Source organism: Ochotona princeps, chromosome 20 (genome assembly GCF_030435755.1).
Source record: "Ochotona princeps isolate mOchPri1 chromosome 20, mOchPri1.hap1, whole genome shotgun sequence".
NCBI classification, from domain to species: domain Eukaryota; kingdom Metazoa; phylum Chordata; class Mammalia; order Lagomorpha; family Ochotonidae; genus Ochotona; species Ochotona princeps.
In genome coordinates, this window is record NC_080851.1 from 22,978,201 (window position 1) to 22,993,832 (window position 15,632).

The window sequence follows — 15,632 nt, forward strand, 5'->3', positions numbered from 1 at the left end:
GGAGCTGGCCAGAAATTTATTTGTACCATTGTGGTCTGTGTGGTCCAGAGGGATACACCGTAGGCCAGGAGTTTTGGATTCTAGACCTAACCCTTCCGGTAACTATGTAACTTTGGGCAAGAAATCTTGTTTTTCCTGCCTCTGTTTTCTATTTGTAATACAGTAATAATTCTGCATATCTCTGCAGCCTCAAGAATGTGCTAAGTCCAGGGATAAAATGCATGAAACATTTTGAGCTCTGGGAGTGGGGAGGAGTAGGGAAGAGTATCATTGGCAACAACTGAGCATGTTAATGACAAAGAGCACTGACTTGACAATGTGCTTAAAAATAAATAAACGCCCGGATGGAGGCAGGTGGGGAAGGGAGAAGCGGAGAGGCCCTCAGTCATCCCAGAGCGGCTCACCAGCAAGTGGAGAAAGGTACTCTGCTGTGACCAAGGCCACAATGAACAGCATCAATCTCCCCGTGTTCAGCGTGAGTCAGAAAGCTGGCTTATGGGCTCATGAATATTAGACACATCTTCCTCCTGCTTCTTTTCCTCCTGTCTTCTCTTCCTTCTTCCTTCTGCCCTTTTTTTCCAAACATTCAAAAATTCAGCATCGAGGCCTGGATTGTTCCAGATCCTAGACACAGACATGGCCCTCAAATTACCTATCCATTCAGCTCTTTAAAGGACTGCGATTAGCATTACATACTCAGGAACGGTGGACTCAAGGGGCACATGCGCTCTCCAGGCATTGCTTTGCATTGTTTCCCATGGCTGTTATCAAAGAGGCTCAGACAGCATCTGGACAGACTGCTGCGAACCAGAACCCAGTCCAACCACATAGCTGACCCAACCTCCTTCAAATGTCCTCTCACAAATCTGTCATTTTCCTCAAACCCCCTTGATTTTTCTGTGGATAGACATTGTAAGGAGAGTAACACAAGGCTAATACAAGAAGTTCATGGGGAATGACACAAAAATACAAATTTATGCAGTGTCCAAGATTTTTAAGTCCATGCATGATTTTTATAATGCATATTTTTCACGGATGTCTTGGAAACCCTATATATATACATTTCTAAATTTCTTGTACTACCAAAATAAACCCATGTCTTAATTTTCCATGAACTTTCTGAATTCCTATCATATTGAGTTCTGATTACGGTGGCTATTTTTCATTTGTCATCTCTTCTTCCTGAGGAAAGTCCACCTGTATCAGTGGCCAGCAGCCAGATGAGAGGAGGTTCGTGCCACCATTGAGAACACCCTCCATAACCGCTTCTCCGTCGCGAGCCCCTTGTGGCCACATAGCAAAGTCTTTCGGGAGTACATGCTGGGTTCAGTTTGTATGCAGTTCACACAAAACTATTTCCAATCACAGAATATAAAATCCCATAATCTCGAACCAGCTATTTTCTCACCCCTGCCTTTAGAGTACGAATTATACATACACCCATAACAAAGGCAACAGTAGTTTTAAGTATGCCTCTAACAACTGAGCTAGGTTCCTTACAAGCATACAAGTCCTCAGCACCAAGGCAAGCATTATTACACTCGCTTTCTAAAGGCGAGAAAGGAAGGCTGGGAAGTTAAGCAACATACATACCCAGGGTCAACGACAAGAAGGCATAGTGGCAGGACTCAAACACTGGTCTGTTTGCCTCCACCGTCTGCTTATTAGATTACAATATACTGTCTCCAAGCTCATGTTTTTAGGACTTTGCTGGCCTTCCTTTTTACTTCTATGGATTCTAGATGGGGGCAGGGCCAGCCATAACACCCACTTGGATGTGAGGGGGGATGAATTTAAGGTAGATGAGAAGGGGAAAGGGAAAAACCACATCACATCCCATCCCACGACCCTCTCTTTAGAGGAAACAACTATGGAGCTGCTGTATTTGATATTCCCCTTTGTGCCCTACCACTCACCTCTACCATAGGCTGGGAGGAGGCAAGCAGGAGCTAGGAGCTGCTGCCTTCAGGGAGCCCACGTGAAGAACAGTTGACTGCTCAGCCCCTTTCATGGACAAAGAGCAGACCGGATGCCCACACACACCACTAGTCCTGCCGCACAGGACTCGGCTGGACCTTTCTCCATCCTGGCTCACAGGTGCTTCAGCTCGGAAGCCTGCTCATATCCCTGCATCCCTGGCCTTTCTCTTTGTGTCATACGCACTATGCCAATGACCACAATCCAACCAGTCAAGGGGCTCCTCTCATCTGGATCCCATTAGCTGCTTGTATATGCTATTTACATTTATAAATCATGGTGTCACAAGATCACATTTAGGAAAACTTTGCCTTAAACATAGTTATATTCTAGAATCCACTTGATTGGTTAGAAGCAAAATGCAGATTTTATATAAATACATATATATGTACATATATACACACACACACACACACATATATATATATGCAGAGGCAAAAAGGAAAAAAAAGCCATATCATTCCAGAACTGTTTAGAAAGCAAATATCCTGAGAATATTTATCCAAGTGGTTATTCTGGGATATCTGAGGGGAAACGTGAGAGCAATTTCCTTGGTTATCATCACTTTAACAGGAAACTGAAATCCTCAAATCAGTCACAGACACATTCCTTTAAGCTGGTGGAACTGCAATATGCTCATGGCACATGGCCGGAGCCCTTACCTGGCATGACCATGGTCTGTGGGGCAGCCGCATCCGTACTTAGGCAGAGCCGGCCGCCTTTGGCCAGTCGGTCACAGAGCAAGGTGATGTGCTTCTTCAGGCGGCTGGTGTCTTTGGCTGGGTCCAGCTGGCTGCTGAGGTTCACAGCCTGCTCCTTTGAACTCTTGGATAGGCAGGTCTTCAGGAGGTGGGAGATGGCAGCATCCGCCGTTTCCTCCCAGCCCTGGATGCAAAAACCAAAGCTGAACTTACACGAAAGATGACAAAGGACAATTATACAGCCTTATTGAGAGCTCACATTCACGTGCTGGAAATCAAAGTACCTGGCATATTCCAGACCGGCCTGGCTTTGAATTCAAGCTGCTTGACCTGGAATGAATTACCAGTTCCTCTTGGGCTCAACCTCATTTGCAAATAGGGATACTAGTGGCTTGTCCCACTGAGGTCAAGGTCATTAAATGAGACAATATAGAAGAAACAGCTGCCTCCATGCCTGGCTCAAAGGAATCCCTTACAATAAGAAAAATTTCAGATGTAGGTTCATTTGATGCCCCAGTGGGTGACATGGCCAGGATTTTAATTGCCTTGCCCTATCATTTCACATCGGAAATAGAAACCCTCAGTCTCTCTCAGTTACTGGTCCCATAGCCTGCGGGTTATAGACAGAAACCAAAGAGCTTATTTCAAGAGGGATTTTGTGAAACACGGTGGTCCTAGGAAGTCTGATTTCCAGGTGACACAAGGTCATAGAAGGCAAGGAAGTAGACTGGATGAACTGGTCACTGCTGGGAACAGCACAGCTGGGCTACAGTACAGACCTGCAGAGGAGCACAGTGTGACCTGAACACTGTGAAGTCTGTAGTCTTAGGGACACCTGTGCTGGGCAGGGACAGGGCACTGCCACAGGCAGGACTGGGCATGGGAAAGCACCACCCTCAGGTGGGCTCAGAAAATGCTAGCAACAAGGAAGAGGAGAATAAAAGATAACAAGGGGTCACTCCATGTGTTCCCATTTGGCAGCCTCAGGGAGTTCCAGAGATAACTGGGTCAGATCTTTACAGGGGTTCAGAGGCCTCAAGCAGCAGCCCAGGGAACACAGGCAAGCATGAGCGAAAACTGGGTGTTTTGATCTATATGGCTCTGATTGTACTCAGTTTGGTAAGAACTGCAGCACCATTAGGCATGGCAATCGAAGTACAATTATAGGAAAACTGAGTTTAGTCTTGTAAATAATTGCAGAACAATCTAAGCCTTTTGTGTTGCAGGTGAAAAATCTGAGACTTAGGGAGAAGGTGCCCTGGAAGCCCTCCCTCTGTTCCTACCATCCTATCCCAAACTTCAACTCCTCCAAGTGCAAACACTGAGCTCTGACACACTCGACTCCAGAGCCTGCTTCGGGATGTTCTCTTGCCGCTCCCTATCCTTGCACTCTGTCCCTCACTCTAGCCTCTGCAAGGGCTCAGCTCTCATACTGCAGTTATCCCACCTCTACTCTCCCTGGATCTCACCACTCACGACAGCTCAGACGCTGTCGACCAAGAGGAGCATTCCTGGACCCTCTCCGGAGACCCTGGAGACAGACCTCATCCTCATGTACCACTTCTGGCCCAGCAATCCTCAGCCCAGCTGTGGTCACCACTTGCATCCTAGTTTTCCCATGCCTTTACTGTGCTAGATGGTCAAGAAATGTGCTTGTCAGCCAGAGAGATGGTGACATGCCATGTATGGAGTTAGGATCCTAGAGTCGAGAGGACTTTGGAGACTTTTGATTCCAGACTTGTAGAATTTTCCATGGGTTCCTTACCCAACAACACTTATTTATCAAGACCTGACTGTATTGAGATACCAACAATCTAATACTTTTTAGACAGTCTGAGTACACGGAAAACCAGCAAGTAGGTACTCCTGTGGTGGGCCTGTATCTATCCCCCATAGGCCCTTCTACCCACCCCCCAGAGCCATGTAAAATAACTCCAACCTTTCTTTTACATGACAGCCCTTTCTATCCATGAAGACAGCAATTCTGTACCCTCTCCTCCAAAATAAACATCCACATTCCTCCAGTTCTTCCTTCTATAAACATGGTTTTGAGTTTTCTCTCCATCTTGACCACTTTTCTTTGAATAAGCTCCAATTTTAAACACTTAAAAATTTATACAGTTAAATAGAGGTCCTCCAACTGACCCTAAGACACCAGGCTTGGCCTGGGGAGTGCAGGGTAGGACACAGTGGTCCCTTCCATTGTCTGGGAGTTCTGACCCCTGACATCCACAGCTCTCCTTCTCCTGGCAGCTGCATCCCATGCTTCATTCACAAGAAGCACAGACATAGGCCAGACCTGTTCCACACATGACCCATTTCCCCTTTTGGGTTTAGGTTGCCAGGTTTTCAGACCAAAGTTCACATACTCATGTATCCAATAGAGAATTTTCCACTGATTGGCATGACCAATTCATGAGGACATTGTATTCTATTGGCCCACTATTACATGCCACCAGGCAAATTAAGAAATAACTTTAAAACGATCTTGAAAATCCTTTCAAAAGACCTCAAAGACTATAAAAACAGCTTCCTGCCCCCAAACCACTAAAGAATAATAAACCACTGGTTACCACAAAAAAAAATATATTTCTCTGCTACTACCAACATCTAAACTAGACAAATGTCTAAACATTACTGGTTCGATAATAAGAGGTAAATGAAGAAAAAAATAACAACCCAAATGTCATTGGAAAGGATGTATTTTTCAGTCACTTTTGAGGTCATTATCAAAGACCTCTGGAGTATAAGAATGGTAGATCCTTGGAATATAATTTGGCATTTGTTTGCTCTGTGGTCAACTTAGCATTGAAACAGTTTCTACTCTCTTATAACCTACTTATCTAAACCTGCTACCCTATCCATAAATTATAGTAGCTTATTACATTATTAAAGTAGATTGGGCATTTAGTTCATAGCCAGTACTAGAGAATTCCTTTTCCTACTGCCAACTTGCATGTCAAGTTTAAAACCATTCTATATTTATGTACTTGGTGTGGATAGGTCTTTAAGAAATGAGACATGATGCCAATACTTGGAAAAAGATGATTATTGAAATACAGAGTCATTATGTGGAGGACCTGACTTGCTCCCTAAATTCATGTATCACAATAGATAGGAACGCTTATGAAACAAAGAAAGAAACCTTCAGCCAAGATTCTGATTTTTCAGCTACCCACCTCGCTGGTCTCCCCAGTCACTATACCTCAAAGTGAGTATCATGCAGGTGGCTTATGAAACAGTAAAAAAGAGACAACCTTTAATTAAGCTTGTCAAATTAATCACCTAGGGTATCCAGCAAAGTAGCCAAGGAAGAAAAACAAATTCACAGAGCATCCCCATGCAACATGGGAATTCAAGCACCACGCTGAAAATGGCTGAACCACCTCTTCACTGTGTGACCTGAGCTAACCCAATCTCTCTGGGATCCACTGGAGGTCTCCATGATACAGGAATAACACTATTGCCTCTGTCATCTTATTTGGGGAGTAAGATACTAAAATTTTCAGTGAAGGATATTATGGGATAAGCAAAGATATTCAACCCTACTTTTTGAAAGAATCAGAAAATAGAAACCTACCATTAAAATCCAGTTTACAACAGAATAATAAACTTTTTTTTAAAAAAAACCATAAATTTCTGCAGTCTTACGTTTAGAATAGAAACACCGTATCTTTGATTACAGTCGTATCAGGGAAAACCATAAACTACCAAAATAGCACTTACAACCAAATGTGCACAAAATGAACTCCCATGGATAGAGGCAAAGCAAATAAGATCTGTCTAAAGAAACAAAAGGAGATTATGTGGATGCAGTACAGCCTTCAGGTGGGGAAAGAGGATGCTTGCAAGTGCCTGTCTGGCACTACACCTGTGAAAGCAAAGCAAATGTACTCCATTTGCATTTACCAAGTTGAATTCAAGGGGGATACATTTCTTCTTGAAAAGAGGTAAAGGATTCACCATGAGAAGTCTACGATGTCATGACTGATTCACAAATTACATCCTGTTGTGTTATTGTATTTTATCAGATTATACTTGGCCAAAATCAACCGTAGATTACATGTTTTGGAAGGTATTTAAATTTTTCCAGGATGTTTTCTAGGGTCAGATTATTCCCAAAGAATATACTTTATTTAGTGAATCTCTCTTTCATAAAGCCCCAAATGCCGAGTGATTCACTCTGGAGGAGTGAAACAGTATTTTGAGCCTATAATGCAGACCCAAATACCAATTGTATGACCTTTAAGACATCTTGAGTTTAAAGCCATAGTCAATGCCTTTAACGAAATAAAGCATTGAAAACAGAAGTCTAACCTTGTCAAGCTATCACTAATAAAATGAGGAAAATCACACGTGTAAGCTACCAATTCTCCTTCTCTCACATTCCCTTCAAACGGAAGTGATCCATTGGGTTTTGGGAGTTCTTTCTCAGGACTGACAAGCTGTAAAAATGTACTCAACTGAAACTATAGTTGTAGGCTTATTTAACACTGTGAAAAACCAAGCAAATGGCATCCTAGTGAATGAAAATGTAAAACCCGTTTAACAAAAACACAATCAAACCACCACTACCAACAACAAAAACGTGACTTTCCTAGAGTTGAGCTATAATACAAGCAGAACATACAACCTTGCTTCAAACCAGCCATTCCAGTGCTTTCATTTTTAGCTCTTGGTTTGTCAGGAAATTTGGACTTGACCTGTACTCCCATCCTGACCAGCCATCATCGAAAAGAAAAAAAAGAAAAAGAGGCAAAACATGAATGAAATCCCATAGACAGTCACCTGAATCGAAACCTGCAAGTTTGCTTTGGGTAAAGGCTTGCAGTCCTAGGAACTATTTAGAAACAATTTCCCAAAACAAATTAAAATTGGAACATCAAATAGACAATAACTATCCCAAGGGAAAGCTGCCTTTTATAGGGTACTTTAGGTCATCTGGACAAAATTTCCCACTACAAAAAATTTCAAAAATCATTTCTTTAATGAAAGAGAACTAAAAAGATAGTAACAGGCTGGGCTCCCACCTGTCATGTCCAAATGCTACTGTTTGTGTCCCAGTTGCTCCATTCCCATCCAGCTCCCTGTTTGTGACCTGGGAAAGTCAGTCGGGGACAGCCCAAAGCCTTGGGACCCTGCACCCGCGTGCGAGACCCAGAAGAGGCTCCTGGCTCCTGGCTCCTGGCTTTGGATCAGCTCAGCTCTGGCCATTGTGGCTGCTTGGGGAGTGAATTAGCAGACAGAAGATCTTCCTCTGTCTTCCTTTTCTCTGTAAATCTGACTTTCTAATAAAAATAAATAAATCTTAAAAAAAAGATGAAGGGGATACACTAAGGAATTACAGAGTGTTACTTCCATGCTATTATTCTTCCTTATGAGAGTGCTCTCCAAAGTTGGTCCTTTCTAAGTTGGTACCTACAATTAACAAAAACAGCACAAAGACTAACAACTGTTAAGGACTTGTTAAATGCTAAGCAAGTATGCTAGCAAGTGGACAAATGCTATCTCAGTCCACCGTCTCCACTGCCCTACTTATGAGGCTCTAGATGTAACTTGCTTCACCAGGAACCATACAGTTATTACCAGGGGGAACCACAATAGGATCCTAGACAGTATGGCACTGAACCCATGTTCTTGGCCACTACACTGCAAGTATGCCCTTCCCATTTCATTCTATGGATTTTTCAACTTAATGTCACTACAGCTGCTTAGCTTTTCTTATGAAATACTGAGCATTAGAAATTACTTCCCCTAAAAACATTTATCAGCACCGTCAACAGAGTCACAGGACAAAAACTGACATCAGCTTCTCAGTCCACGAGAATCATCTGTACGTGATCATGTGCGATTTCACTGCGCAACTAAAGAAATACCCTGATTGGGGTCAATTTGGTTGAATCAAATTTTTCTTAGAAGCTTTTAGCCCCTATACAGATGTCTCTGCAACCAATCTCCAGTAGTGGTCTTTACACACCATGGTCCTTCAAGAACACAAAAGTCGAGGGATTTGACTCTGATATGAGTCTGAATTACAGATGCTCATTGCAGGAATCTCACTGAGAACACATGGAGCTGTCATTCTACTATCCAATCGTAAGACACACGTGGGTCACAGATTCCAAGTACCCGTGTATCTGAGTTAGGAAAGCTTCAGTGATGTCTAGGGTAAGAGAAGATTGCACATGAATAAATTAAAGGCACCAACCTGCCTCCTCCAATGCTGTTTCTTCAGAATCTCAAAGAACAGGGAAAACCAAACAGAGCGGGGGATGGGGGGGGGGGAGGGCGGGAAGGGACGGAGTCCAAAAATACATCAAACCTCTGATTTAAGTGTAAAGTAATGCAGGATCCTTATCCTGCTGTTTTTCTCCTTTCCCTTTAATTAGCTTGGATTTTTTTCAGGCCCACCGGGAGTCTCACTATTTTGGGATGTGGCTGTCTACTCTTTTGATCAAGGGCCGTCAATGGTTATAGAACAGCTATAGGAATCTCCACATATTTGATGCCTGCTTGGGTTTTCCTCAAGCAGGATTCATGTCTGGAGAAAAAAAAATTAGAATGGTATATGAAATGCTTGGATATTATACAATGTCAGGGTCATTTTTCATGGTGATTCAACTAAGAGGGAAGAGCAGTGCAAATCTCAAAGCTGTACAGTAATTATGAGGTAACAGTTATCAAGGATCTGTACCGAGCCCTAATTTAAAGGTCTTTGTCAATTACATCAAGCACTAGTTCATTCTTTTATGCTCCATTCTTTACGTGTGTGTGTGTTCTGATAGTTTAGTTGGCACCAAGGTCTCCCGTCTCCCTCCCCAAGGACCCTCCTCTCCCCTATTCTCCCCCCAAGTCTTTTAAGATTTATTTATTCTTATTGGAAAGGCAAATATACAGAGAGGAGAAGGGACAGAGAGGAAGATCTTCTGACCATTGATTCACTCCCCAAGCAGCTGCAAAGGCCGGAACTGTGCCAATCTGGAGTTAGGAGCCTCTTCCGGGTTTTCCACATGAATGCAGAGTTCCAAGGGTTTGGGCCGTACTCAACTGCCCTCCCAGGCCACAAGCAAGAGGTGGATGGGAACCAACGCCCAATAAGGGATCCCAGGGTGGAAAGGTGAGGACTTCAGCCACCAGGCTACCATCCTGGGCCCCTCCCCTCCAGTCTTATATTGAGTGTCTTTCATGAGTTTTCACAAGTCCATCATGCTACCACTGGGGTGTCTCTCATCAAAGTAGGAGATTGTCAGTCATTTCAAGGTGAGTCCATCCTTGTAGTGCATTCATGTGGACTTCTGTTTCCACCTGTGAACATATTCATTTCTGCTACATTTCCATGATGTATCCCCACTAGCTTTAATCCGTAGTCATTTATTTAAAATATTCATTTAATGCCAACTGGTATAAGACATTTTAGTAAACACTGAGCTTTAAAAAGCAAAAGGAGTGACTCAGATATGAATCCTACCCTCAAATAGTTTACAGTCAGGTAACAAGAATGCACACCAATACTGATGACACAGAAAATGGAACGTACTTAGAAGTTCAAATGAGTTAGCAACACTGTTTAGCTTCTCTTCCTAGAATAACATCAAGAATGACTTCTCAAATGTAAATTACCCAAGGCAGAAACATCTGTCCTCTTGTCTAGCAAAAATGTAACTTCCCATCAATTTGGGTTAAACATCAGTGAATATGTCCCTTTTAGTATTAGCTCAGGTAAATCACATGCTGATCTGATTCGTCTGTGTATTCCACTAGCCAATTCAGCACTCAGGCAATCCCGAATAGAAAACTCGAACCTCCAAGTATTCTTTCTAAAGTAGTCAAAGCAAGAAAGAGTAAAATCTAGATATGATCCCCTGGCCCAAAGTTCTCCCCCCTGAGCCAAAGTGTTCACTGACGAGGGGCTCCAGCACGGGAGTTCCAATCCCACCTCTGCTGGTTTCTAGAGGTGTGACTCCGCGCGTGTTTCCCCGTACATTGGGACTGATGGCTTTCGAAGGATAGGACACAAGTAGCTTACGTGAGAACTGATACAACAAGTGCTCATGGGAACCGCAGGAGTAAGATGGATCAGCCAGGGAAAGCAATGCCATTAAGGAGTTACAACTCCAGGCAACCAGTATTTAATCCGGCTGGAAAATTCTGGTAGATGGTGTGTAAATACCTCAGATTTCCATTACCGGGCCGGGGGAGGGAGAATAAGGAAGCTGGGCATTAATCCACCAAATCCCACCAGTCACTGATTGAGCACAGCAGCCGTACAGCCTTTGCCAAAAGAGCCTGCAGGAAGAAACTGCAGGTGTGCATCAGGTGGATGGAAGAGGTGAGGAGCTATGCATAAGGCACTCGCAGAACCTGCCACAAGCCTCCGTGCTTCCAAGGGGCAGTGAGCATTGGAAAAAAAAAAACAGGAAAAGTGTCTCAACAATGCCTCGCAACCATGTGAATGCTCAATGACACTGCCAATTGCGGGAGAAAGGTCTAGATGGGGGGAGTGCGTATTTACCTTCTTTACAAAAAAGAAATCTACTTAGTGAGGCTTATTGGGCTTGGTTCTGAGACTGCTAAAAACTATGTGGCAATGTTTATGACCTCAAATTCGGTCCCCAGGGCTTAAAAGGCCACTGCCATGCTGTTCAATCACGAAAATCAGATTCTTCTGAGGAAGCTGCAGAGTGTCACCAACCCCAGAGCAGAAAGGCAAGCACATTCCAGCTCGCGCTATCAGAGGTTTCATCTGTGAATTCTTATTCCCCGCGGGGGACGAGAAATCTGTGGTGCAGGGCTTTTCACAAACTACGCATCAGTGGGATCTAAACTTGGAACTCATAACTGCACTAAGCAATCTGCCAGATTAAAAAGGATGGCAGCACAGACTCAACCCTCACCGTGTCTCACGCCTTATTTGTGGCTTTCTCTTCAGAAATCAACACATGGTGAGCACGCTGCTGGGCAGGCATGCCTGCTACAAGATGAAAAATCAAGGCCTTGCCTCTTTCTGTAACTTTCTGTCTCCTTCTCCCAAACCCTTCAAACCACTCACTTCTGTTAATTTAAAAAAAAATTAAAAGGCCATCATTAAAACTCTCTTCCTCTGTGCTTTACAATGATGCTCCTGCAGCCGTGGGACATTTGTCCACACAGTCCCTTACCTATGAAGCAGGGATGTGTCACACTCAGGGGCCTCCAGGCTTCGGCCATGTTGTGGTCGTCACTGCCTATGGACGCACCATTTCCACTGACTGGTAACAATCATACTCCCCTGTTGAATTAACTGCACCTTAAAATATCTTAAATTACAATGTGACACATCACTGAACCAAAAAGCTATTGAGATCGAGCAGAGAGATCGAGCCATTAGGAGGATAAACTTGAGATTAGTGAAACACACCTTTGTGTCTGAAGAATGACAACAACCTTGTATTTTCTTGCAAGGCGTAAGCTATATGCCTTCCAGGAAGTAAGTCAAAAAGATTCTTCACAGGAAAAAAAAAACTACAGCATGTATTGTTACTGAAATACATGTACATAGGCTTGTATTCTTTCCAAGCAATATAACTAACATCAGGAGAAGCTGTCAAATCTCCAGAATCCATGAGGTCCCACTAATTAACGCATCATGCAGAGCTATTGCTGGAGCAGTAAACACCAATTTACCTAAAATTTCCTGCTGATTTTGAGCAGAAGTGGCTTCATTCTCAGCAATTTGTGATGCAACTCAACAGGGGAAAAAATGTGAAGCTCTACCTTCAGTCGAGAGGGAGAACTTTCAGAATGGATAGATACTAAGACTGAGAAGGGATATCGGGAGGGGAGCAGTGGTACGTTTCCAACGGACTGCTGTTAACGACACTCCTCCTGGCTGAAGGAGCGACGCCCTGTGGAGAAGCACAGAGGGCAGTGACCTGTGGTTTAACAGGTTTAGGACAATCAAACTTTGGAAGTGAAGACGTTTCTGGGATATCCTAGTGAACTTCTATTGCGCCTCTCCATTTCTTCTTACCTAAGCCCAAGAGAAATCTATGATAAAAATTTACATAAATATTTAGATAAGAGCTCAATCATTTTTTAAAGTTGTGATTAAAAAAGGCACTGTGTAATAGTTCATTGAGACTTAGTACAAAGTGACAGCAAGCTGAACTTGAATCCCAATAACCCTGCTCGCCACTCTTCACGGCACAGCCTGTCCCTGCGGTGTGGACCAGCTCACCACTATACAAGCACAGTGCTCAGACAGCATCCGGAGCAGTTGTTCCAAAGGGATCTGAACCCCATCTGACACAAAGCCCTAAGAAATTAATATAACACAGCTTATGTCTTCCAACTATCAGTTTTTAGCTTGCTTTCGGCATTTCATTTCATTGTTATAAATAGAAACACCAGGGTACCAAATGGGTTGTTTACTGCCCTTACTGCATTCATTTCGATACTGGGTCCAATGGTAGGTTTAGTTTTATGGCCTGCACTCCCTTAGAAGACTCTTCCGGAAAGATCAGAAATAGGAGGGACTATTTTACTACGTGCTTGTCAGCATCATTTTTACTGCCTTTGGCTAAATCAGTAAGGATAAATTTGTTTCCCCTTGCATATATTCATTCCTGATTCGACTGGACATTTGTGTTTCCTGATTAGAATTCTGGAGACAGGAGTGAGTATGTGTGCATGTGTGTACATGTGGGGAGTTGGGGTGTAACCTAGGAATCAATGTATCCGCATCTTTAACATCTCTACAGTAGAAACCAAGTTTTCCCTTGTAGTACCCCCGAAATAACTGAGATAGCTTATAAAACAGGCATAAAATGGAGGCAGCATGCTTCCTTTTCAGAAAATTAGAAAATGCAGATGTTGAAAGAACTATGATATAATGAAAATAAGTGAATTTTTAAAAAACGGAGTGAGGCATTTAGCACAGCAGTTAAGACAGCAAATGAGATTCCACATCCCACATTGAAGTGCCTAGTTTGAGTCCAACTCTGTTTCCCACGCAGCTTCTATGAATGTCTACCCTGGGAAGGCAGCCCAGGGATAGTTCAAGTACCTGGGACCTTGCTCCCCACTGGGAGACCCAGGTTGAGATCCTGATGCCTGGCTTCAGCCTGACTCATCCCGGGCTTGCTTGCTTTCTCTAGTTTTTATATGTATGATAATTTATATTTACAGAAAATCTTTGCATTTCTCCCCCATCTCTCTGGCCTTTCAAATGAAATAAAAATATAAAGTTTTTTGTGTGTTTGTTTTTAAGGAAAGGAACTGCAGTATCAAGCAGCCTCCAGATGAAAATTTATATGACTCTAAGCCTAACTGCTTTTACTCAATGAATATTAGAATTTTGTCCTTACAGTTATCAGAACATTGAGGCACATTTATGTGAAATTTTAGAGTATAGTGGTCGCTTGGGTTGGCCCACACATGTGCCACGTGCTCCTTGGCTCAGGGACTGTAGACTGACCAGGGAAAGGGTCAAAGGGATTTATGGGAGGGAGGACCACTGAGGCGGTATGTCACAGGTGAGCAATGACTGCTGACGGACTTCCATTGACAAGACTACTGTACTTGCAGGTAAGTGAAGACCAGACCAAATGGTTTGGAAGGGAGAAGCTGGAGGACACTGATGGGCCACACAGGTGTACCAGCCCACATCGGATGCCTGAGCCAGGTTAGACAGCCTGGGTTATTGCCTAACTTACTCACCAGCACACACTAAAGCAGAACCAGACAACCGAGCATGGTCAGAGAACCGCCGGCACATGCGTGATCTATGGCAGGGAACAGGTCTGGTTGGGGAGCTAAGGGGATGCCCTGGCTGGGTTGCAGTTCCACCAGTGAGTGTGCGGGCCAGAATGGGGCAGCAACCTGGGCTGCACATGACTCCAGTGTCCCTCAGCACAGGTGTGGAATGGCTCTGGGGTATGCCAGACTGGGCTAGATTCCAGCACCCACTGGTGCTCATGAGAGCCAGGGTGAATACAGAACAGGCTAGGCCAGGTCTCAGCACCCACTGAATCACACGAGAACGGTGTCTGGGCGTGCATGAGGAATGGCTGGGCTGTAGCACCCAACAGTAAGAAGCAAAATGGATGTGATCTGGTTGGGCAAGTCCACGGTTCCTGCCAGTACAGCAGGTAGACAGAGAGGCTGGGCAAGATCTGTCACTGGGAGGTGACCTGATAGAGGAGCTTGGGGAACTCCCTTATCAGGATGCAGTCCCAGCAGGTGAGCACAAGAACCAAGGCTGGGAGCAGCCCAGACCAGCCCAGGTTATGGTTCTGCTGGCACACATGGAGGTCAGATCTGGGGGCATGCCAGGCTGGGTCAGTTCATAATACCCACTGTCAGATGTGAAAACCAGGACGTGATGCAGGACGGGTGGGTCTCAGCCACAATACCAGCCAATTTACGTTAGGACTGGGATTAGGGGCTGACTGGGCTGGGCTGGGCTGTAGCACCCACCAGCATGAGCTGGAACTGGGGGTAGACTGGGCTGGGCCAGGCTTCAGCACCCTCTGGCTAATGCCAAGGTGAGGAGAGCCATGCCAGTCTGTGCCACAGTACCCATCAGTGCATGTGAGACCAATGAGGGGTGGGGTGGGGCTGTGGGAGGCTCCTCTGTTGGACCATTGCCCCCACTAGTGAGCAAGAAAAATGGAACCAGGGGCAGACCAGGCAAGGTAGTCTGGTTGAGCTTTACCGCAGCATCAGCTAGAAGTGCTATTCCTGTCAGGCAGTCCTGTCAGGCCAGACTGCAGAATCACCTGGAGATCCAGAACTAGGAATGGGCCCAGTAGGGAAATGGTGGGTGCCACCCTGATGGGCTGCAGTTTCCACTGGTGAGCTTGAGAAACAGAGCTGGGAGCTGGACTGGCTAGAGAGGAGGTGGGACCCATTGGCATGACAGCAGACTGGAAAACTGGGCAGCTGTGTTGAGCTAGGCTTCTACACCCACTGACA

General features: G+C 44.5%; 1 protein-coding gene across 2 annotated transcripts in view; it reads right to left on the reverse strand.

Moving 5' to 3' along the window:
* BBS9 (Bardet-Biedl syndrome 9) overlaps window positions 1–15,632 on the reverse strand; it is a 330,719-nt gene that overhangs the window by 56,400 nt on the left and 258,687 nt on the right. For both annotated transcript variants that reach the window (XM_058677975.1, XM_058677974.1), the window contains one exon: window positions 2,640–2,862. In XM_058677975.1, coding sequence (XP_058533958.1) covers window positions 2,640–2,862 — 223 coding nt within the window. The remainder of the gene's footprint in view (window positions 1–2,639; window positions 2,863–15,632) is intronic.